The following is a 23,475-nucleotide window of genomic DNA, read 5'->3' as shown; positions in this document are numbered from 1 at the left end:
GAACGTACTTGCGCCCGCTACGCCGTTTACGTTAGGCTTACATCCGGCGTAAAGTTACCCCTGCTATATGAGGCGCAGCCAATGCAAAGTATGGACGTCGGCAAGCGTATCTTTTTACGTCGTTTACGTACGTTTTACGTGAATGGGGCTGTGCGTAGGTTACGTTCACGTCACAGGCAATGGGCCTGGCGTATCTTATGGAGTAAATTCGACGTAATACTGAGCATGCACGTGAATGCGCCGTTCGGCGCGTCATTTACAACACGCCCACCTCTTCCACATTTGAATTACGCGGGCTTACGCCGGCCCATTTACACTACGCCGCCGCAACTTACGGAGCAAGTGCTTTGTGAATACTGCACTTGCCCGTCTAAGTTGCGGAGGCGTAGCGTAAATAGGATACGCTACGCCCGCACAAAGATACACCAGGATACGTGAATCTGGCCCATAATATGTATTCTCTTTTGTTACACCCATTTTCTACCAGCTAGACATATCTATATCTGATGATTTGATTGGAGCACAGACTTTTACATGTTGATAATAATGTGATAACATCCTCAAACTTTGGAACCTTAAACAGAAAGTGATAATGAGGGAGGAGTCAATAACCCAATGATGGTGGTCTTCAGGATCAGTCCAGTCTTCATCTTGTTTTTTTCTCCCCCCATCCTCACTCTCTGAACTCTGGTGGGGCTCAGCCCCGCTGTTATTCATAACTAAATCATAGACTAAATAAGGAAGTGCATGACTTCTTGTGTTGGGAAGATGGCAATGAGTTATAGATGGGGTTGGGACACTTGTCCTATCATCCGCTCATCACTGTCACTCCTATAAAAGACAGTTCTCGTTGTTTCCCCACTCTCTGACTAAGGTCCATGAATAAAGAAATGATCTGGTAGGAGATCAGAGGACCCATTTACTAGTTACCTTGAGGGGGGAATTGTAAGATCCTCAGAGACAAAGCTGTCTGATGTGGGCGGAGTCCTGGTTTAGGGGAACCAATCTGCTCATGTCTAGTAATAATCTTTGTATTTCTATTTTAGTAGATGGACGGGAGATGAGGAAAACCTCAGAGGATTGTCTCACTTTGTCTCCAGACTGTAAAGTAGAAGATGAGGACATCACACAGTATAGTCCAGGAGAAAACCCGACTACCTCAAATGTCCATCCGGCACCACACAGTGTAGATGGACCATCGTATTCCTCTTATCCTGAGGAACCTCAGACTGTGCGGGACGGTGCCGGACCATCGTACTCCTCTTATCCTGAGGAACCTCAGACTGTGAGGGGCAGTGCCACCCTTCCAACAGAGAAAAGGTTTTCCTGTACTGAGTGTGGGAAGTGTTTTTCAATGAAGTTCCATCTTTACAGACATCAGCAGACACACGGAGGGGAGAAGCCGTATTCTTGTCTTAAGTGTGGGAAATGTTTTTCACAAAATTCCCATCTTCAAATACATTATACAGCTCTGCACACAGGGGAGAAGCCATATTCTTGTCCTGAATGTGGGAAAAGTTTTTCACAGAAGTCCCATCTTTCCACACATCAGAGATCTCACACGGGGGTGAAGCCGTATTCCTGTCCTGAGTGTGGGAAATGTTTTGTAATGAAATCACATCTTGCCACACATCAAAGGCTTCACACAGGAGAAAAACCATACTCCTGTTCTGAGTGTGGGAAATGTTTTTCAGACCAATCCTTTTATCATAGACATCAGAGATTTCACATGGAGGAGAAGCGATATTCCTGTCCCGAGTGTGGGAAATGTTTTTCACAGAAGTCCCATCTTTACACACATCAGAGATCTCACACGGGGGAGAAGCCGTATTCCTGTCCTCAGTGCGGGAAATGTTTTTCAGTAAAGTCCAGTCTTTCCACACACCAGAGATCTCACACAGGGGAGAAGCCGTATTCCTGTCCTGAGTGCGGGAAAAGTTTTTCACAGAAGTCCAATCTTTCCACACACCAGAGATCTCACACGGGGGAGAAGCCGTATTCCTGTCCTGAGTGCGGGAAATGTTTTTCACTGAAGTTCAATCTTTACAAACATCAGAGATCTCACACAGGGGAGAAGCCACTTTCCTATCCTGAGTGAGGGAAATGTTCCTCACTGAAGTCCTGTCTTCCTGTACATCAGGGATCCCACACAACCCTCGAGGTGTATTAGTGAGTGCGGGAAATGTCTTGTATATGAATGTTGCTGGACATCACAGTTCTCATGTGGGGAAGAAGCACACCCTGATATACACCTCAGATATACTCCATGGCTGATCCTTATCATGTAAGAAACAGTTTATAAGGAGATCAGAGATCACCAAAGACATGGATGAAGTGTTGTACCGTGTTGGCCATTGATAGCAGGAGAAAGATAAAAATTGAGTCATTACCTTTCATCCATTGTTGTTGCTTTTGTACATATTTAGTGGTCTATTAAAAAAATAGTTAAATAAATGTTGCTCGCATTCCTCCAGCTGTAAGAAATATTGGTCTTTTTTTGTATTTCCCAAAAATATTTTATTAGAAAAGAGGTGAGGTTAGATGGGCCTAGGAATACACAAAGGGGCAGTGGATACAATCATCAGTAACATCCGATTGTAGAAACAATATTCAATATAATAAAGTCATGTAAAATCTGTTGATATTCAAAGACTGTGATGGGGAGAGCGTCTTGTCTCTATGACCAACATTTCAAATCTCATCATGGAAATGACACCAAGTAATAATTGTAGGAAGTGTGTACTGAGATGTAGTCTTGGAACAAAAGAGAGGCGGCAGAACAATCTCCGGAATCTGAAGCATCGGTCATATTTTATTTCATACAATGGTTTCCTATTACCATTGGTACCATCTAGTGGCAATACTGTGGTATTGCTCTAATTTTCGGGGATGAAGATATTTCAGAAAAAATACTTATTACAGTCTCTAGATGGAGCTGATGATCATAGGAAATCAATTCAATTATACCACAAATTTATAAAAGCTGGGACAATGCTTGTCATGCTTTTCCCCCAAAAAATTCTATTTATGGATCCCTCTGTTTCCTCTGTCAGACATGTCTTCATACTAATACCTAAGATAATACTTATGTACTGATCAGTACAGTACACACTGAAGGACATGTTAAAGAGCATGTAAACCCAACATGTCATATTCCTGATATGTGTCTGCTGTCCCATGTACTGGTATGAAGAAGTCTCCTGTTCTCTTTGTATTGCCTCCTTTGTATAAAAACCCATGGTGATCCTGCCACACACTTTATTAAAAAAAACTGACCACACTAGGCATGAGCATGGTCAGTGTGTGGGCTGTACTGAGAACTCCTCTAATGATTAGACTTCTGCTGGCATGTCTCATTCATTAGGACAGTGATGGCGAACCTTGGCACCCCTGATGTTTTGAAACTACATTTCCCATGATTCCCAACTACACTGCAGAGTGCATGAGCATCATGGGAAATGTAGTTCCAAAACATCTGGGGTGCCAAGGTTCACCATCACTGCACTAGGAGAACCCATGTGCTGCTGTTCTCCTCCTCAGCTCTGTATGCAGCTGAGAACAGACGGTATGTCATCGCTTTTAAAAAAGGGGGAAAAAACATATGTACATATTTGTATTTGCAGGTGTGTGCAGGGCAACTTTTTTTACATAATTTTTATTTGTTTTTCAATTTTTTTTAACTTGTTTTATTTATTTTTCCTTATTTAGCTGTATTACTATCACAAGGAGATAAACGCCCAAGTGATATCATTGGGCAGGTGACAGGTCCTCTTTATGAGACATGGGGGTGTATTAGACCTCCAATGTGTCCTCTACCCTCCAATGCACAGATGGCGCTCGGTTAGATTCTTCCTTGGCGGTATCATCCTGGGAATGACGGCTCAGAAATGGGAAACACTCAGAGCTGAGGACTGCCGGCTTCATTCAGTGCAGAGGAGATCGGGGGATGGACGGTCACCAGTCTCCTCCCTCTTGGCTTCCTTCCTGGATGTAGTATCGGGCTCCCAGGACAAGTGGCAAAGCCCAGGAACCACACTGGTGGGTCATGGGGGGACCGGGCTGCTTTCAGTGTAAATGGGATGAGGCAGCTATACAACCCCCCGAATCACTCTTACTGTGAAGCTTGGAGCCGGCTGAAGAAAACAAGCACTGCTACTGCCGCCATCAGCTTGTCTACTATCTACCTCCAAAGATATGAAATGGTTAAACAAAATGTCTGGGGGAGTCCTAATTAGGGATGAGCTTCGCGTTCGATACGAAAGTATGTTCGACACGAACATCGGGCGTTCGATCGTTCAACGAAATTCGAACAAAACGGGTCGTTCGCGCCAAATTCGAGTGATGCAAAACGGCCCATAATTCACTGCGGCGTTGCGCGCTGATGATTGGCCAAGCATGTCCTGTATGTCCCGCATGCTTGGCCAATCACAGCGCGCAAAAAATTAAGAGCCATAGTTGGCCAAAGCCTGGGTTGCTTTGGCCAATTATGGCTCAGGGCTTTAGCACACGCCCCACACTATAAAAGGCCGCCTTCCGGGCGGCCTTGTGTAGTGTGTTCTGGCTTGTTACAGAGAGCAGTTAGAGAGACAGAGAGATTATTTTTTTAGAAAGATAGAGCAGGGTAGTCAGTTTAGCTTGAAATACAGTGTGTAGAGAATATATATACATCCCTAGGAGTTGTACATATATTTATACACTATATAGCTTAGCTAGATCTGCTATTAGTATTTGTCAGGCAGGAGATTGTGCATAGCTGCAGTGCTCTTAATGTGTTGTATTGCCTGCCTGTGTGCTGTGTAGTTTACACCTAAATGTACTGGGTGTTACTGCACATGTCCTGTTTATTTGCAACTAAGCGCATTTACTGTAAGTGCAAGTTTGCTCTTTAATAGCACGTCAAAGCATTTACTGTAAGTGCAAGTTTGCTCCCCAGCCTGGCTAACTTATTTATGGCCAAATGGGAGGAGGATGTCATCTTAGGTAATAATGTACCTCATATTGCCCTTTGGGCTAGGTATATTGATGACATCCTCCTCCTATGGGCTGGTGGGCATGAGGACTTATTGTCCTTCGTAGCTTCGCTTAACCAGAATGATAGGGGCATACGGCTTAAGTTTGAGGCTAGCCAGTCTGAAGTACACTATCTTGACCTATCTATTAGAATAGAGGGTGACGGGTTTATAACATCTACCTATTTTAAAGAGACGGATAGGAATGCATTTATACCCACCGATAGCTGCCATTATAAACCTTGGATAGCAGGAGTACCAAAGAGTCAATACCTCAGACTCAGGCGAAACTGTAGTCACATTGCTGACTTTACAAATCAAGCAGAGGTCCTAACGAGGAGATTCCTAGAGAAAGGCTACCCCCTGGATTCGTTACTGGAGGCTAGAGAAGGAGTTTTGAACATAAATAGGACTAATCTCTTGACTGATAAGGTTGGGGTACAGGGGGACGGTTTCCCTAAGGACGTGCCTTTTATCACAAACTTCTCAGTCCAACATAAAAATATTAAACAACTCATTAGCAAACATTGGCATCTGGCGCTCAATGACAATGTACTAAAGGAAGTTCTTCCAGCTAAACCTAGAGTTATCTTTAGAGGGGCCCAATCACTAAGGTCCCAATTAGCCCCCAATGTTCTTAATCCCCCTACCGGAGGTATGGGATTTTTTGAACAACTCACAGGCTATTATAAATGCAGGAAATGTAGAGTTTGTACTCTCAATTCCTGTTCACAGAGGCGTACCACCACCTTTAACTCTACGGCTACAGGTCAGGAGCACACCATTAAACCATGTATAACTTGTGCTTCCACGGGGGTTGTCTACTTATTGCAGTGCCCTTGCGGCCTACAATATGTGGGCCGTACCAAGCGGAGTCTCCAAATCCGGCTTAATGAACATATAACTAACATCTTAAGCGGATTTAGAAACCATTCTGTTTCGAAGCATTACCTGCTTAAACATGATAAAGACCCAGCGAATACACTATTCCTAGGAATAGACAAATACAAACCCCATTGGAGGGGGAGCCATCTGGTCAGGTCCATCTCAAAGATGGAAATGAGCTGGATATACCGGCTTAAGACATACGCCCCCTACGGTCTGAATATAGAGACAGACGTTAACGCTTTCATTAACAACGCGTAGTTCTTATTCCCGTTAGGCTTGTCCAGATGTTGTTCACTGTCCAATTGCTGTCTATTGTTCTATGTATATAGTCGAAGGTACACTGTTTAAGCTGTTGAACCCGCGGTGGGGTGTGTGAGACCCCCAGCAGATGCCTGTCTATATTTTCATGGGATTAGCACAGGGCTACTGATATCATCTCTCAATATAGGGTTTTTCAGAAATTTTTTTTTTTTTTTTTTTTTTTTTTTTTTTTATCAATTAGGAATATTGATCTGGTTGAAACTTTTTAGTTGATTTTGGGAGGTGGTGTCACACCTCCCACCAACCTGGATTTCCTTTTTGATCTTTTTTCTTTTTTAATATTTGAAGTATAATCTCCTTTTGTACGGAAGTCATTTTTTTAAAAAAAACATTTTTTCTTATTTCTTATTTCTTATTTTTTAAAAAATCATTTGTTACACATGTCCACTTTTGACACATGTAGTTTTTCACTTTTATAAAGCATAACATAAATATATTGTTATGCATATTTTTATAATGTCACACATGTTGATTAGGAGGACTATAGGTGTTTTATTAATATTGTAGTCCAATCCTTTTCAAAGGTATTTGATTTACACTCAAGAGATATTTTTTGGCACTCATTAAATATTTGTTCATTAAATAAATATTTGTTCATTGATTATACACGAAATATTTGTTCATTGATTATACACGGAATATCACATGCACTTTAATAATCCCTCCACGGTGGGCCCGGAGTTCGGCAGCTATCGGTCTCCTGTGAGCTCCATTGTGGATCGATGCGTATGAGGATTTCCTCTCACTATTTTTTGTTTATTTGAAATTTGGTGCACTTTTGTGAAGCCACCATTAGATGGCACTGCATTCCTATATGCAGATATAGGTATTATCACGGCGCATAATGTGGGCTTGTAAAGTTTTGATCACATCACTGTTTAGGTGTTTGGTGCGAGAGTGCCCGATCGCAGCCAACTGCCTATATGTATATATTTTTTAAGTTAGGTTTATTTGTTTCCTTTTCACTAAGTGTAACACTGCTCACGTAGTTGTTCATACATCTGAGTGGGTTAAGGTAGAGGTTAGTCTGGGATGGGCATGTTTGCCCATGACCAAGATGGCGTCTGCTGCATGGTTGCTCACACCCCAGGGCGGGTTTTGAGCCTATAAATGTGATGACGCACCGCAACGCCCTATCCCATTGATAACGTCCAATGACGAAACGCGTCTGGGAGGACGTGCGGTGACGTCATCACGTTTGGTATACGGGCATTGTTCTGATACTCGCCGGCCGGCAAATTTGAATGCTCCTTGTGTTTTCTCCGAATGTGAGTAAACTTTTTATTGTTTATGGTTTTAATAAATACCCTATCCCACGGAATTATGCTATGTCTGCTGTTTCCCTTTTTGGTGCGGTGACTTCATTCTATAATACCGAGGGTGCAAGTGGCGCTTCCATCTAGGGAGTGGGAACTCCCCAAAGGCCGCGGCTGGGTCACAGCCGACTGTGGTTTAATATTGAAGCTCTGGTAAGCTGCTCCTATTACCGGTGGTGGGATTTCACATATCGAGTGCTGTTTATCACGGTGGACCGTCACTTACTGTTCTGTGTATCAGGGGAGAGGTCGACATATCCAGGAAGTGGGTTTTTTCCCCCCCCCCCCCCCTCCCCCTGCTCTCTTTAAAGGCCGCGGCTGGGTCACAGTCGACCGCTGTTTAAAGTTTATGATCTGGTAAGCAGCTCATGACTCTGGCAACTTGGCTACACACGAACACTTGTGGATTATATGGGTGGGATCCACTGCCTCATACACCATTACCGTGGAATCCCTGGAAAATTTTATAGACTTTTATAGACTTTCTTTTTCCAAATCCTGATTTTTTCCAATTGACTTTTTTTTGATTAATGAGTCTGGGTGCCATGGCGCAGTTTTAACCCCTTCTTTGTTCGAGTCCCATAGACTTCAATGGAGTTCTAAATGTTCGCGCGAACCCGCGGTCTGTTCGAACGTTCTGGTGCGAACCGAACGCGGGTATGTTCGGCTCATCCCTAGTCCTAATCCTGCCTGTGAAGGAACATCTCTGTGATGTACAGAAATTGCTGCAGCTGAGCTGACATTTACTAAGGAGAAATTGCCAAAACAGCACACAGACCCCCCCCCCCCCCAAGGTTCTTCTATGTATTTTGGGGACCTTTGGAGGGTCTGTGTGCTGCTTACAGAAGCCGGGAATGAAATGTAATTTTCTGGCAAGTTAAACGGATTTACTTTTTCTTTGTAAATGTCACTTTTTCTGTAGCCCATCACCTCTGACTGTACTCTTCGCTGGTTCTCTTCCTACTTATCCAACTACACCTTTAGTGTTACTTACACTACTTTCTCCTTGCCTCTTCCTTCCTCTGCTGGGGTCCCCCAAGGTTCTGTTCTCGGATCTCTCCTATTCTCAATCTACACCTCCTCCTTGAGGGATGGGGGTGTATTAGACCTCCAATGTGTCCTCTACCCTCCAATGCACAGATGGCGCTCGGTTAGATTCTTCCTTGGCGGTATCATCCTGGGAATGACGGCTCAGAAATGGGAAACACTCAGAGCTGAGGACTGCCGGCTTCATTCAGTGCAGAGGAGATCGGGGGATGGACGGTCACCAGTCTCCTCCCTCTTGGCTTCCTTCCTGGATGTAGTATCGGGCTCCCAGGACAAGTGGCAAAGCCCAGGAACCACACTGGTGGGTCATGGGGGGACCGGGCTGCTTTCAGTGTAAATGGGATGAGGCAGCTATACAACCCCCCGAATCACTCTTACTGTGAAGCTTGGAGCCGGCTGAAGAAAACAAGCACTGCTACTGCCGCCATCAGCTTGTCTACTATCTACCTCCAAAGATATGAAATGGTTAAACAAAATGTCTGGGGGAGTCCTAATTAGGGATGAGCTTCGCGTTCGATACGAACGTATGTTCGACACGAACATCGGGCGTTCGATCGTTCAACGAAATTCGAACAAAACGGGTCGTTCGCGCCAAATTCGAGTGATGCAAAACGGCCCATAATTCACTGAGGCGTTGCGCGCTGATGATTGGCCAAGCATGTCCTGTATGTCCCGCATGCTTGGCCAATCACAGCGCGCAAAAAATTAAGAGCCATAGTTGGCCAAAGCCTGGGTTGCTTTGGCCAATTATGGCTCAGGGCTTTAGCACACGCCCCACACTATAAAAGGCCGCCTTCCGGGCGGCCTCGTGTAGTGTGTTCCGGCTTGTTACAGAGAGCAGTTAGAGAGACAGAGAGATTATTTTTTTAGAAAGATAGAGCAGGGTAGTCAGTTTAGCTTGAAATACAGTGTGTAGAGAATATATATACATCCCTAGGAGTTGTACATATATTTATACACTGTATAGCTTAGCTAGATCTGCTATTAGTATTTGTCAGGCAGGAGATTGTGCATAGCTGCAGTGCTCTTAATGTGTTGTATTGCCTGCCTGTGTGCTGTGTAGTTTACACCTAAATGTACTGGGTGTTACTGCACATGTCCTGTTTATTTGCAACTAAGCGCATTTACTGTAAGTGCAAGTTTGCTCTTTAATAGCACGTAAGCGCATTTACTGCAAGTGCAAGTTTGCTCTTTAATAGCACATCAAAGCATTTACTGTAAGTGCAAGTTTGGTTTTAAATAGCACGTAAGCGCATTTACTGCAAGTGCAAGTTTGCTCTTTAATAGCACGTCAAAGCATTTACTGTAAGTGCACGTGTCCTGTTTATTTGCAACTAAGAGCATTTACTGTAAGTGCAAGTTTGCTCTTTAATCGCACGTAAGCGCATTTACTGCAAGTGCAAGTTTGCTCTTTAATAGCACGTCAAAGCATTTACTGTAAGTGCAAGTTTGCTCTTTAATAGCACGTCAAAGCATTTACTGCAAGTGCAAGTTTGCTCTTTAATAGCACGTAAGCGCATTTACTGCAAGTTTACTCTTTAATCACACGTAAATGCATTTACTGCAAGTGCAAGTTTGCTCTTTAATAGCACGTCAGAGCATTTACTGTAAGTGCAAGTTTGCTCTTTAATAGCACGTAAGCGCATTTACTGCAAGTGCAAGTTTTCTCTTTAATAGCACGTCAAAGCATTTACTGTAAGTGCAAGTTTGGTTTTAAATAGCACGTAAGCGCATTTACTGCAAGTGCAAGTTTGCTCTTTAATAGCACATCAAAGCATTTACTGTAAGTGCACGTGTCCTGTTTATTTGCAACTAAGAGCATTTACTGTAAGTGCAAGTTTGCTCTTTAATCGCACGTAAGCGCATTTACTGCAAGTGCAAGTTTGCTCTTTAATAGCACGTCAAAGCATTTACTGCAAGTGCAAGTTTGCTCTTTAATAGCACGTCAAAGCATTTACTGCAAGTGCAAGTTTGCTCTTTAATAGCACGTAAATGCATTTACTGCAAGTGCAAGTTTGCTCTTTAATAGCACGTCAGAGCATTTACTGTAAGTGCACGTGTCCTGTTTATTTGCAACAAAGCGCATTTACTGTAAGTGCAAGTTTGCTCTTTAATCGCACGTAAACGCATTTACTGCAAGTGCAAGTTTGCTCTTTAATAGCACGTCAAAGCATTTACTGTAAGTGCAAGTTTGCTCTTTAATAGCACGTAAGCGCATTTACTGTAAGTGCACGTTTGCTGTTTAATCGCACGTAAACGCATTTACTGTAAGTGCAAGTTTGCTCTTTAATAGCACGTAAACGCATTTACTGTAAGTGCAAGTTTGCTCTTTAATAGCACGTAAACGCATTTACTGTAAGTGCATGTGTGTTGTTTATTTACACCTGAACGCATTAAAATGTCTGGAAGGACAACAAACAGAGGCAGAGAGTCACAAGGGCAAGCAGGCTCTGCATGTAGAGGCAACGCTGGTGGTGGACGTGGTGCATTTTCTTCAGCACGTGGCCGTGGCCGCTCGTCCTTCTTTTCGGGAGCTGGCCGTGTTAAGCCTCAACATGCAGAGAAATTAGTAGAGTGGATGACCAAGCCGTCCTCATCCTCTCTCACACAGACTGATTATAGTTTGTCTGGCAAAGCAGCTGCCAAGGCTTCCTCTTCCCTCTGCACAATGGCATCACACAATCCTTCCCTAGTCCCACCGTGTCCTCCTGAGGAGTCCCCCGAACTGTTTCAACACAGTGTTGGGTACATGCTGAATGAAGATGCGCAGCGTTTTGAAGGCTCCGATGATGGAACACAGATAGAGGAAGGCATTGATGTGAGCCCAGGAAGAGGGGGTGAACGAGAGGGACAGCAATCTGGCAGTGATGTTCCCCCAGCTGGAGCATACTGCCAGGTTTTCGACAGTGATGAGGAGGGAGGGGATGATGAGGTCACTGACTCTACCTGGGTGCCTGATAGGAGAGAGGAGGAGGACGACGAGGCACAGGCACATCTCCAAAGAGGCAGGATGCCCTCCAGGGGTCAGGTTAAGGGCACACCAACTGCATTACATTGCACATCTACGCTTGTGCATGGCGCTGCTGTGTCTGAACGGTACAGCAAAAGTTCTTTGGTGTGGGGCTTTTTTGAAACATGTCCATCAGATCGTACCTTTGCTATTTGCAACATATGTCGCAAGCGTATCTCGCGTGGCCAAAACATCACCCGCTTGGGCACCACATGCTTGTCCAGACATATGTCGAGCTGCCATGAAGCTCGTTGACAAGCATACCAGAAAGACCCACACCAAAGCAGACCTCCCCTTGCCCTTCTGTGACCTCCAACCCCACTAGACCCCCAGTCCTCTCTGAAGCCTGCACTGAAGGTGTAGAAATAGGCGTGTCACAACCTAGTAGTGGTAGTACATGCGGGCAATCTACTGATAGTACCAGACAAATTTCCCTGCCCCAGCTGCTGCAGCGACAAAAGAAGTACGCTCCCAGCCATCCACATGCCCAGCGGTTCAACGCTAGCTTAGCAAAATTGCTAGCACTTCAACTGCTACCTTTTCAGTTGGTAGATTCTGCCCCCTTCAGTGAGTTTGTGGAATGTGCAGTACCGCAGTGGCAAGTACCCAAACGCCACTTTTTCTCACGGAAGGCGATTCCGGCATGTGGAAGGCAATGTCCATGCCTCGCTGGACAGGGCGGTGAGTGGTAAGGTGCATCTTACCGCTGACTCATGGTCCAGCAGGCATGGACAGGGACGTTACCTGTCTTTTACAGCGCATTGGGTGACTCTGCTGGCAGCTGGGAAGGACGCAGGGCAAGGTACAGTAGTTTTGGAGGTTGTTCCGCCACCACGCCTCCAAAACACTACTACTGGTTGTGACACACCTCTCTCCTCCACCCCCTCTTCTTCTTCCATTGTGGCCTCTTCCTGTGGTGATGTTTCCTCAGAACCAGCCATGCTCCGTAGGCGTACGAGGGGCTACGCAGGAATGCAGCCCAAGAGATGCCATGCGGTGCTAGAGCTGGTGTGCTTGGGAGACAGGAGCCACACTGGGGAAGAGGTTCTGTCAGCTCTGCAGGGGCAGGCTCAGAGGTGGTTGACTCCACGCCAGCTGAAGCCTGGAATGGTGGTCAGCGATAATGGCATCAACCTCCTCTCTGCCCTGCGACAGGGAAAACTCACCCATGTGCCCTGTTTTGCGCATGTCCTGAATTTGGTGGTGCAGCGGTTCTTGGGCAAGTACCCGGGATTACAGGATGTCCTGAAGCAGGCCAGGAAAGTCTGTGTGCATTTCCGGAGGTCATACAATGCCACTGCTCGGCTGACAAACCTCCAAAGGGAATACAACCTGCCCAAGAACCGCCTAATCTGTGACATGCCCACCAGATGGAACGCTACGTTGGCCATGCTGCAGCGGCTGCACACGCAGCAGAGGGCCATCAATGAGTACCTGTGCCAATATGGCAGCAGAACTGGGTCAGGGGAGATTGGTTTTTTTCACCACGCCAGTGGGCCTTGATCAGGGATGCATGCACTGTCCTGTCACCATTTGAGGAGGCCACGAGGATGGTGAGCAGTGACAGTGCATGCATCAGTGAGACTGTCCCTCTTATTCACATGTTGGAGCACACGCTATTTGGAATAATGGACAGGGCCCTTGAGGCAGAACAGAGGGAGGAAAAGGAGGACTTCCTTACCTCTCAATTTTATCTTTACCTTTATCCAGACAGTGGTCCTGCTTGCCCACCTAGCACACAGGAGGAGGGTGATTGTATCAGCAGCATGGAGGTGGAGCCTAGCACTCAGCATCAGCAGCATTCAAGGGATCATTTACAGTCCCAAGGAACACGTGGACTTTTACATGGCTGGGATGAGGTGGCTGCGGATCCTGTCGTCCTCAGTGACCCAGAGGACTGTGCCCCGAATGCCTCTGCAAACCTACGCTGCATGGCCTCCCTGATCCTGCAAAGCCTGCAGAAGGATCCTCGTATTCGTGCTATCAAGGAGAGGGATCATTACTGGCTGGCAACTCTCCTTGATCCACGTTACAAGAGTAAGGTTGCGGACCTTATGTTGCCATTGCAGAGGGAGCAGAAGATGAAACTTCTGCAGGAGGCCTTGCAGAAGGGTCTGTGCAATGCGTTCCCAGAAACGGGGGGATTACCAAAACCTGGCCCTGGACAACGTGTTGCTGAGGCTTCGGTGGCCGTCTGACCGATGCGTTCAGACAATTTTTTAGTCCGCAGCCCCAAGGTATGACTGGTTCCAACAACCATCGCCAGCGTCTGGTTTACATGGTCCGGGAATACCTAGAGGCAAGATCCGACTTGGACACCTTCCCCACCGAAAATCCTCTGGCTTACTGGGTCTTGAGGATGGATCACTGGCCAGAGCTTGCACAGTATGCAATTGAGCTACTGGCTTGCCCTGCATCCAGTGTTCTTTCAGAACGCACATTCCGTGCTGCTGGAGGCTTTGTGACCGATCATTTTTGATGCAATACTTTGCACGTGGCTCTTTGTTGTGCTCCAATTACAGTTATTGGGAGGGGTTGTTGTGTTGTGCCTAAGGCCCAATTTTTCTGCCCCTGTTTAACAGGGGCGCCTAATAACACATTTTGATGCAATACTTAGCACGTGGCTCTTTGTTGTGCTCCAATTACAGTTATTGGGAGGGATTGCAGTGTTGTGTTGTGCCTAAGGACAAATTTTTTCTTCCCCTGTTTAACAGGGGCGCCTAATAACAATTTTTGATGCAATACTTTGCACGTGGCTCTTTGTTGCGCTCCAATTATAGTATGTTTAAGGGGTGCCCTTTTTTCTACAATTTTTATTTCACAAAAAAATAATGGCCCCCCACCACCCCTAAAATAATCGACATATTGTTGCCACACAGCACGTGCACAAGCAGTATTAAATTACTTTTTTCTTATAATAATCTCATGTTGTGCAGGGACATTTATAAACACGTGCCACTACTATAGACACACAGCAGGTGTGATATTTAAAGGAATTTTTCATTTTTTTTTTCACTTTAAGCATCATTAAAATCGCTGCTCCGGAAAAATGGCAGTTTTTAAAACTTTTTCTTTTCCATTGATACATGTTCCCTGGGGCAAGACCCGGGTTCTGAAAGACGTTTTCCAACATTAAATTGAACATTGGTCTTTAAAATGAGCGTTTTTGAATTCAAACGTTCGAGTCCCATAGACTTCAATGGAGTTCTAAATGTTTGCGCGAACCCGCGGTCTGTTCGAACGTTCTGGTGCGAACCGAACGCGGGTATGTTCGGCTCATCCCTAGTCCTAATCCTGCCTGTGAAGGAACATCTCTGTGATGTACAGAAATTGCTGCAGCTGAACTGACATTTACTAAGGAGAAATTGCCAAAACAGCACACAGACCCCCCCCCCCAAGGTTCTTCTATGTATTTTGGGGACCTTTGGAGGGTCTGTGTGCTGCTTACAGAAGCCGGGAATGAAATGTAATTTTCTGGCAAGTTAAACGGATTTACTTTTTCTTTGTAAATGTCACTTTTTCTGTAGCCCATCACCTCTGACTGTACTCTTCGCTGGTTCTCTTCCTACTTATCCAACTACACCTTTAGTGTTACTTACACTACTTTCTCCTTGCCTCTTCCTTCCTCTGCTGGGGTCCCCCAAGGTTCTGTTCTCGGATCTCTCCTATTCTCGATCTACACCTCCTCCTTGAGGCAGCTGATAGTCTGACGACACCCATATTTATCCCTCTTCCCCTCAGCTTACTCTATCAGTTGTCTCATGTATCACAAATTTACTGACAGACATATCAGCCTAATGTCACGCCACTTCCTCAAACTCAATCTATCCAAAACCAAGCTCATAATATTTCCTCCCCTACGTGCTCCTTCCCTGACTTCCCCATCAAAATCAATGGCTCAGCTATCAACCCATCCCCACATGCCAGGGTGCTAGGTGTAATCCTGGACTCTGAACTCTACTTTTGGCCCCATATACAATCACTTTCTAAAGCTTGCCGCCGCAACGTCTCCAAAATATTCCTCTTTCTAACCAATGACACCACAAAGCTGCTAAGCCTCTCCCTGGTCATCTCTCATCTTGGCTACTGCAACTCCCTCCTCATTGGCTTACCTTTACATAGGCCATCCCCCTTCAGTCCATCATGAATGCTGCTGCCAGACTCATCCACCTTACAAACCGATCAGTGTCTGCTACCCCTTTCTGCCAATCCCTCCATTGGCTTCCACCCACCCTATGAGTTAAATTCAAAACAATGACAATAAGTTACAAAGCCATCCACAACTTGGCCCCCAGCTACATCTCTAAATACCAATTAAATCTTTCTCTTTGTTCTTCCCAAGACCTCCTGCTCTAGTTCCCTTGCCACCTCCTTCTATGCTCATTTCTAAGACTTCTCCTGAGCCTCTCACATCCTCTGGAACTCACTAACCCAATATGTCCAACTATCTCCTACTCTATCCACTTTTAGGCGATCCCTGAAAACTTTTCTCTTCAGAGAAGTCTATCCTGCCTCCACCTAACAACTGTACATTTATTTTCTCCATCAGCCCATCTCCCACAGTTATCACCTTTTGTATCACTTGACCCTCCCTCTTAGATTGTAAGCTCTCAGTATCAGGGCCCTCTGACTCCTCCTGTATTGAATTGTATTGTAACTGTACTGTCTGCTCTCACATTGTAAAGAGCTGTTGGCGCTTTATAAATCCTGTTTAATAATAATAATAAAAATATATGACTGCCTAGTCCAGCCTTTCTCAGCCAGGGTTCCTCCAAAGGTTTCTATTGGCTCCTTGTCACTTCCTTGGGCTGTATATGGAAGTGTCACCTACCAGCCATTTCTGGATACTGAAGATTGTCATCATTGCACCGACACACACAATTTATTTCATTTAACATATTTTTTTATTATAATTTTAACAAGAGTAGAAAGTAATAAAATAGTAAAAGTAGAAATCCAATTGTCGGGAAAATGACGTGTCTGGAATGTGGAGGCGAAGTCATTATTAATTTGTGTACAATACACAACATGTTACATTATTATAACAAAGTATTGTAGAAAAGATCACACCATAGAAAAGGGGGGAAAGGAGAAAATAAACCCGGATATGAAGGTGACATTTGTGTACGAGGAACACCTTAACAATTACCACCATTTTATTCTCCAGGGCCTCTGCTTTCAGAAAATATATGTTTGGGGGTTTTATCTAATCTTCAAGCCCAAAATCTGCATTTTACTATGTGTGCAAAAAGAATGGAAAACCAGCTCTGGCAGTGAAAGGGTTAATGTGAGCTAGATGGGATCACTCTGCTGTGGTCACACTCTAATCATTAGAGCTCCCCCTAGCTGCAGCCTGGTAATAACATTGCTAGGAGGTCTATTCATTTATCTGCTACATACTTCCCATCTTCATATAAACGTCTCCTGACATTTAGGGGTCTAGTCATAAATAATTGTACAGCAATTTTCCGGGTGAAAAACATTTCCCCGCACTCAGGACAGGAATACGGCTTCTCCCCCGTGTGAGATCTTTGATGTGTGTAAAGATAGGACTTATGTAAAAAACATTTCCCACACTCAGGACAGGAATACTGCATTGTTAAAAAAATATAAAAAATAATATAAAAAAAAAATTGCAAAAAATAAAACTGCTGACACATGTGCCACTGTCGATTAAAGAAAAGTATCGGTAATCGGTATCGGTGAGTACTTAAAAAAAGTATCGGTACTTGTACTCTGTCTTAAAAAAGTGGTATCGGGACAACCCTAGTCATGAATAACAGCGGGGCTGAGCCCCACCAGAGGTCAGAGAGTGAGGTGGGAGGAGAACAACCAAGATGAAGACTGAACTGAATATTGGTATTCAGTAATCAGTGGACGTTTAAATGTTTACATGAGACAAGTTGCAGAGATCCCACACCGCTGCCTCCCATCTCCTGAGACTGCACTCAGTGACTTGGGTCTGAGACTATACAGACATATCCCTCCACCCGGCACAGCCAGCAGACAACAGAACAAGTAACCCTGGGAGAATTGCTCTGTCAGAGATCTTGCCAGAAGACCAAAAGCACATTCCCCAGGTACCTAGGTCTAGTAACACCTATAGTGAAAATTCCACATTTTGTTTCCAGCTGAACCCCAGAATCTCCATAAATCCAGTCTAGATACATAAATTGTGTCTGCAGCACAGAGAAGGAAGATTATCCGAGAGGAATACAGGACGGGGAACACAGCTCAGGAAAGTGACCAGGGGATTACAGGCTGATATCACCCAGTCCCCGCCCTACTCTGGACCAATCAGTGAGCAGTATGGGTGGAGGAATGTATTTAGTGTTAATGACCCACCTGTGCTGATCTCTGTAGGAGTGTCCTCCTCTATAAATGTCCCCGTTATTCCATCCTGAGTGAGTGAGTGAAAAACTTATATAGCGCTACACATGCAAACTAAATCGCCTCTGGGCGCTCGTTTGTCCCTTTCTCCTTTGAACTCAAAAGAGATGGGTTTTGATCTTTCTCCTAAAGGTCAAGTGATTCTCCTCCAACCGAATGCTGGTTGGTAAAGCGTTCCATAGTCTGGGGCCCTGGAGTGCAAATCTTCGTTCCCCCTTGGACTTGTATCTGGCTTTGGGTATTAGGAGTAGATTTTGATTGGTGGATCGCAGAACGCGATTGGAGTTGTGAGCTTTTAGTTTTTCGCATAGATATTGGGAGGCATTTCCCCCGAATGCACTTATGCGTCAGACAGAGTGCTTTAAAAGTAATTCTGTCTCTTCTCAGTAAAGGTGAGATTGATTCCCATGGTTTTTTCCCAGTCACCAGTCTAGCAGCCATATTTTGAACGACTTGTAGACGGGTGATTTGGTACTTTGGGAGTCCAAGGTAGAGGGCATTTGCATAGTCCAGTCTGGAGTTGACAATTGTTCCCACCACGACTGCTATGTCCTCTTTGGGAATAAATGGAATAAGTCTGCGTAGTAGGCGCAGCAGATGGTGAGATCCGCTGACTACTGACCCTATTTGTGCATCCATTGTCATGTGGGTGTCGAAGATGACTCCGAGACTTTTGACTTTGGTGCTAGGGGTGATGATTTGGCCCAGAATGGGCGGAGGTGTCCAGGTTGTTGTAAGTTGATTTTTACGATTGGCTTGAAACAGGAGAAGTTCTGTTTTCGATCCATTGAGTTTAAGATAACTCTTTGTCGTCCAGTTTTCTATCAAAGAGAGGGATTTCTCTAAACCGAGATGATGATCCTTTTTGTTGCAGATGCGAAAGTACAGTTGTGTGTCATCTGCATAAGAGTGGTAAAGTAGCTTTTGGGTACTGATGATTTCAAAGAGAGGGCGGAGATAGATATTGAACAGCAGCGGGGATAGGGGGGATCCTTGAGGGACTCCACATGACACTGTGCGTTTTTTAGAAGTGAAAGGTCCCAATTTCACTATTTGTGATCGGTTTTCCAAAAAGGAGGAGAACCAGGATAAATCACATTCTGCGACTCTGGCTACTTCAGCTAGCCGAGTCAGTAGTAGTTTGTGGTCTACCGTGTCAAAAGCTGCACTTAGGTCCAACAGAACCAGAAGACAAGATTCTCCTTCGTCTGCGGCCTCGAGAACATCATCCCATATTTTGAGCAGTGCTGTTTCTGTCCTGTGTCCGGGACGGAAACCCGATTGAAAAGGATCGAGCAAATTATGGGTATCTAGATGCTGTTGCACCACAACTTTCTCCATTACCTTGGAGAGGATATTTAGACCGGTTATGGGACGCCGGTGTTTTGGGTCTTTGGGGTCGAGGGTGGGTTTCTTTAGGATGGGTTTGATTATGCCCTGCTTCAATTGGGAGGGCACTATGCTTTCCTTGAAGGACTGGTTTATAAGCTGTGTGGTAGGTGGTGCTAGGATATCGGCACATTCCTTCAGCAGTTTAGTGGGGATGATATCATTAGGCGCTGTGCTGTTTCACAGAGTGCCGATGATATTTTTAGTGGCCTCGATGGGGATGGGTTTAAGAGTGAACTTTGTTGATTGCGGTGAATTTATGTGGGTATTGGGCGAATGATTGAGGGCGGGGTTGAAGGGGGTACTGTTTTGCTGAATGATTTCACGGATTTCTTCAATTTTGTTAACGAAGTAATCCGATAACTCATTGCAAAATTCTTGGGTATCAGAATTGGGGGCTTCAAGACAGACAGGATTCATGGTCTGGCTGACCAGCTTGAAGAGTTCACGAGGGCGGTTTAGAGCATTGGTGACGGTATTGGAAAAATGCTTTTTTTTGGCTTTGAAGATTTCTTTGTGATATTTTTTTGTTATTGCCTTGTAAATGGTGTGGTTTTCCTCTGAAGAGCTTCTTTTCCAGGCGGCTTCCGCTCTTCTGCGTTCTTGCTTGAGCAAGGACAGCTGGTCGTTGAACCAGCTGGAGTTGTTTTTTCGGATGCAGGTTTTGCGTTTTGGCGCTACTAAGTTGGCTGACTGTAGTAGCGCTGTGTTGATGGCATCTAGAGTTTCTGTGGCTGTTTGATGTGGTTGGATTGTTTTTATTTTGTTCCCTAATGTAGTTTTGAAGAGCTCCGAATGGAGCTTCTTCAGAGATTTAGTCCAGTGCGTTGTCACCGGTTTTAGCCTTTTTGTTAAGGGGGCATTTTTGGTAATTATGAATTTAATTACATGGTGGTCAGTCCATGGTAACGGCTCATTTTTCAGATGGTTTATTTCCAGATCGTGTCTGAAAATAAGATCGAGTGTATGCCCTGAAGTATGTGTGGGCCCACATACTAGTTGTTGCAGCCCTAATCCTTTCAAATGGTCAATGCAGGCATCGGCAACGGGATCCTGTGCAGAGTTGGCCCAGAGGTTAAAATCCCCGAGCAGCAGAAGATGTTTGCTGTTTAGGGTATAAGTGGACATAAATTCTGTCAAAGGTGAGAGAAGCTGCGATTTTGGACCCGGTGGTCTATAGCAGAGTAGAATATGGACGGTTTCCTGGGGATTAGTTTGCAGTTGCAGAGTGAGGGTTTCCATGAATGGAAGAGGGTTTTGTAGGGCTGGTTTAGTGATCGGGAGGTGAAGCTTGTGGATCACCGCCAGGCCTCCTCCTCTTTGCCCCACTCTGTTTTCAGTTATAATACGATCGTTTTCTGGCACCAGTTCTCCCAGAATGGTGTTACAGTCGGCTGTGAGCCAGCTTTCTGTGATAAAGAGGCAGTCTAAATCGTATTGTAGGATGAAATCATGGATTTCTAGTCGATGTTTTACTGCCGATCTTGTGTTGATCAAAGCACATGATATGTGCTTAGGCTGGGGTAAGTGGCTGACATTTTTGACAGTCGATCGTCGATCGATTCTCAACAGTTGCTCAATTCTTAGAACTTTTTTGGTGACGGTTGGCAATATTGCGGCGAATGGCTTTAAACCCCAGATGGTTTCTGCAAAATATCTCAGATTAACCATAGTTGCCGAATGGCGGTGGGGGGGCAGGTGTTTGTGGGGGGGGGGTGATTAGGTAGGAAGATTCAACTAAATCCTCTCTCCCTGGTTGAACCAGGGGAGGGGGTTTGAGTGAATATGGGGGTTTGGGGGGACCAGAGAGAGGATGGGGATCCTCCTGTAGTCAAAAGAGGAGGGGGGGAGGGTTTACCAGTAGTTGGGGAGATTGCTGGGTGTAGGTGCGGCGCGCCAACTAGGCCACGGTCTTTCCTAGTTGCGGCAGCCGCGAATTGTTCCAGAAGGTGGTGGGGCGCAGAGGCCCAGGTGTAGTTGTGGCCAGCTGGAAAACTGAGGCGGGAGGATGCCTTCAAATACGGCTGGTAATTGGGGGAGATTGCGGTGTTTAAGTGCGGCGGCCAGCTAGGCCGCGGTCTTTCCTGACCGCAGGTGCCACGAATCGTTCTGGAGGAGACGGGAGGCACAGGGAGGCCCCGGTATGGCTATGGCCAGCTGGTAACTGAGGTGGGGAGGTGGCGGGGGGATGCCTCAGTGACAGCTAGCGGTGTGGGGGTAAGGAGAGAGCAGCGGCTTGTCCTGAAAAGGACGGCCGGCAGCGGTTCCAGGGGAAGGTGGAGTGGCCCTAAGAAACAGGGGCTTACCTTACCGGGCTCCCTGGAGGTGAAGGGGGGGGGGGGAAGTCGTTGGTCCTGGGTGCTATGGAAGCCGATGTTGTAGCAGGGGCTTGGAGGAAGTGAATGCTCCTGTTTGTTTCTTTGCCGCCGGGGGCTGGGAGGAAAAAAGCCTGCCTGACTGACTGTCAGAGCTTGTCTCTGGGTGAGAGCAGACTCGTCGGGAAGCGTCCTACTCCACCAGCTGACTAGCATTAGCATGGAGCATCTGCACATTGACCTCCATAGTGATCATCCCTCACATACCTCTCTTCTTCTGCTTTAACCTCAAATTCTATATCGATTGGATCTCCACTCTAAATTAAGAAATGAGACAAAAATTTGGATTTTTTATAGTCACCGTAAAATCCTTTTCTCTGTCGTCCATGGATGGACACAGCCTTCTCAAGTCTTGACATATGGGTTATGTTCCTGTTCATAGGAGAGGACTAGGCAGAACATGTTAGATATTTAAATACATGTTACTTTAACAGAGTTCAACAGTCCCGCCCAGGGGCCGGTCCCTTCGGACATAACCCTCCTCCCTGCAGCATGCAGCCTCAGTTTGTAACAAGCAGTACAAACCTAAAAAGGAGGGGTACGTAAAATCCTTTTCTCTGTCGTCCATGGACGGACACAGCTAGGGTTGCCACCTCATCCCTTTAAAACAGAACACATATGAATTACACAGGTTCTGTGGCTGATTAAGGTGGTAATTGAACTCAAGTGGAGCCTTATCTAAATTAAATTAGCCTCAGAACCTGTGTAATTCATATGTGTTCTGTTTTAAAGGGATGAGGTGGCAACCCTAGCTGTGTCCGTCCATGGACGACAGAGAAAAGGATTTTACGTACAAAAAATCCTATTTTCTCTATTCGTCCATGGATGTCCATATCAGCACTGCACCACAGCTGTGTTAAGGGGAGTGAGACCAAATTATTGGGGGGTGTTAAAACAGTGTACAGGCCCAATCAATTACCAGCGGCTCCTTCGGGGGTAGCGCTACAATTATAAGCCTTGTTAATGAAGGCATGACAAGAAGATAAGATCTTATTACCTCCTCTGCTGCTGATTCCAAAGATGTCTCCTTGCTACTTCCTCCCGACTCACCTCTCACCCGGAACTTCCTGTCTGTTCCTGACATATAGGTAGATTCAGAAAGAGTTAGGCCGGCTTATCTACAGATACGCGGCGTAGGTGTAAATATGCGCCGGCGCGCTTTTGTTCCGTACCCACAGAACAAGATACGCCTGAAAATAGGCTTCCTCCGACCGACGCAACTTTTCTAAGCCGGCCTAACTTGGGCGCATATTTAGGCGCGACGCATCTTCCGCTCGCATTGATTTCCTATTTAAATATGCAAATTACGGAGATACGCCAATTCACGCATGTAAGTGCGCCCGATGCAGGCTAAGCCCGGTGCGCGCAAGTGTTACGTCAGGCCTAAAGTTATTCCATCAAAAAGGTGGAATAACTTTGCACCAGACGGACACAGGTCAGCTGGAGAGCAGCTACAGCACCGTTACGGACGAGCTGAGCAAGCTGAGCACCCACACTTGCAGGACAACACATCTGTGTGCCAACATGCCAGGGGCAGGCGTGCTCCTAGCACTACTAATGGGTCCACCGACTCGTAGGAGGGCACGGGAGCAGATATACCGCACGCACATGAACATCTTTGACATGGGTGCATCGCATCTTCAGATTCAGCCGTGAAGCCATCCTGGATTTAGCCACAATCCTGCATGATGACATCACCAGTCAGACACATCGCGCACATGCAGTGCAGC

The 23,475-nt window shown here is 45.7% G+C and overlaps 1 protein-coding gene across 1 annotated transcript; it reads left to right on the top strand.

The window, feature by feature from the left end:
• Positions 1-1,216: 1,216 nt before the first annotated feature.
• Positions 1,217-2,002, top strand: LOC120935232 (gastrula zinc finger protein XlCGF67.1-like; the record flags this gene model as incomplete). The annotated part of the gene is made up of 2 exons (XM_040347398.1): positions 1,217-1,831; positions 1,931-2,002. Coding segments are annotated over exons 1-2 (549 nt in total), but the record flags the coding sequence as incomplete, so codon positions are not given.
• Positions 2,003-23,475: the final 21,473 nt, after the last annotated feature.

The sequence above is a fragment of the Rana temporaria genome, chromosome 4 (assembly GCF_905171775.1).
Source record: "Rana temporaria chromosome 4, aRanTem1.1, whole genome shotgun sequence".
Lineage (NCBI taxonomy): Eukaryota > Metazoa > Chordata > Amphibia > Anura > Ranidae > Rana > Rana temporaria.
The sequence above is the reverse complement of the archived record's forward strand: the minus strand, read 5'-3'. Positions and strand labels throughout refer to the sequence as shown.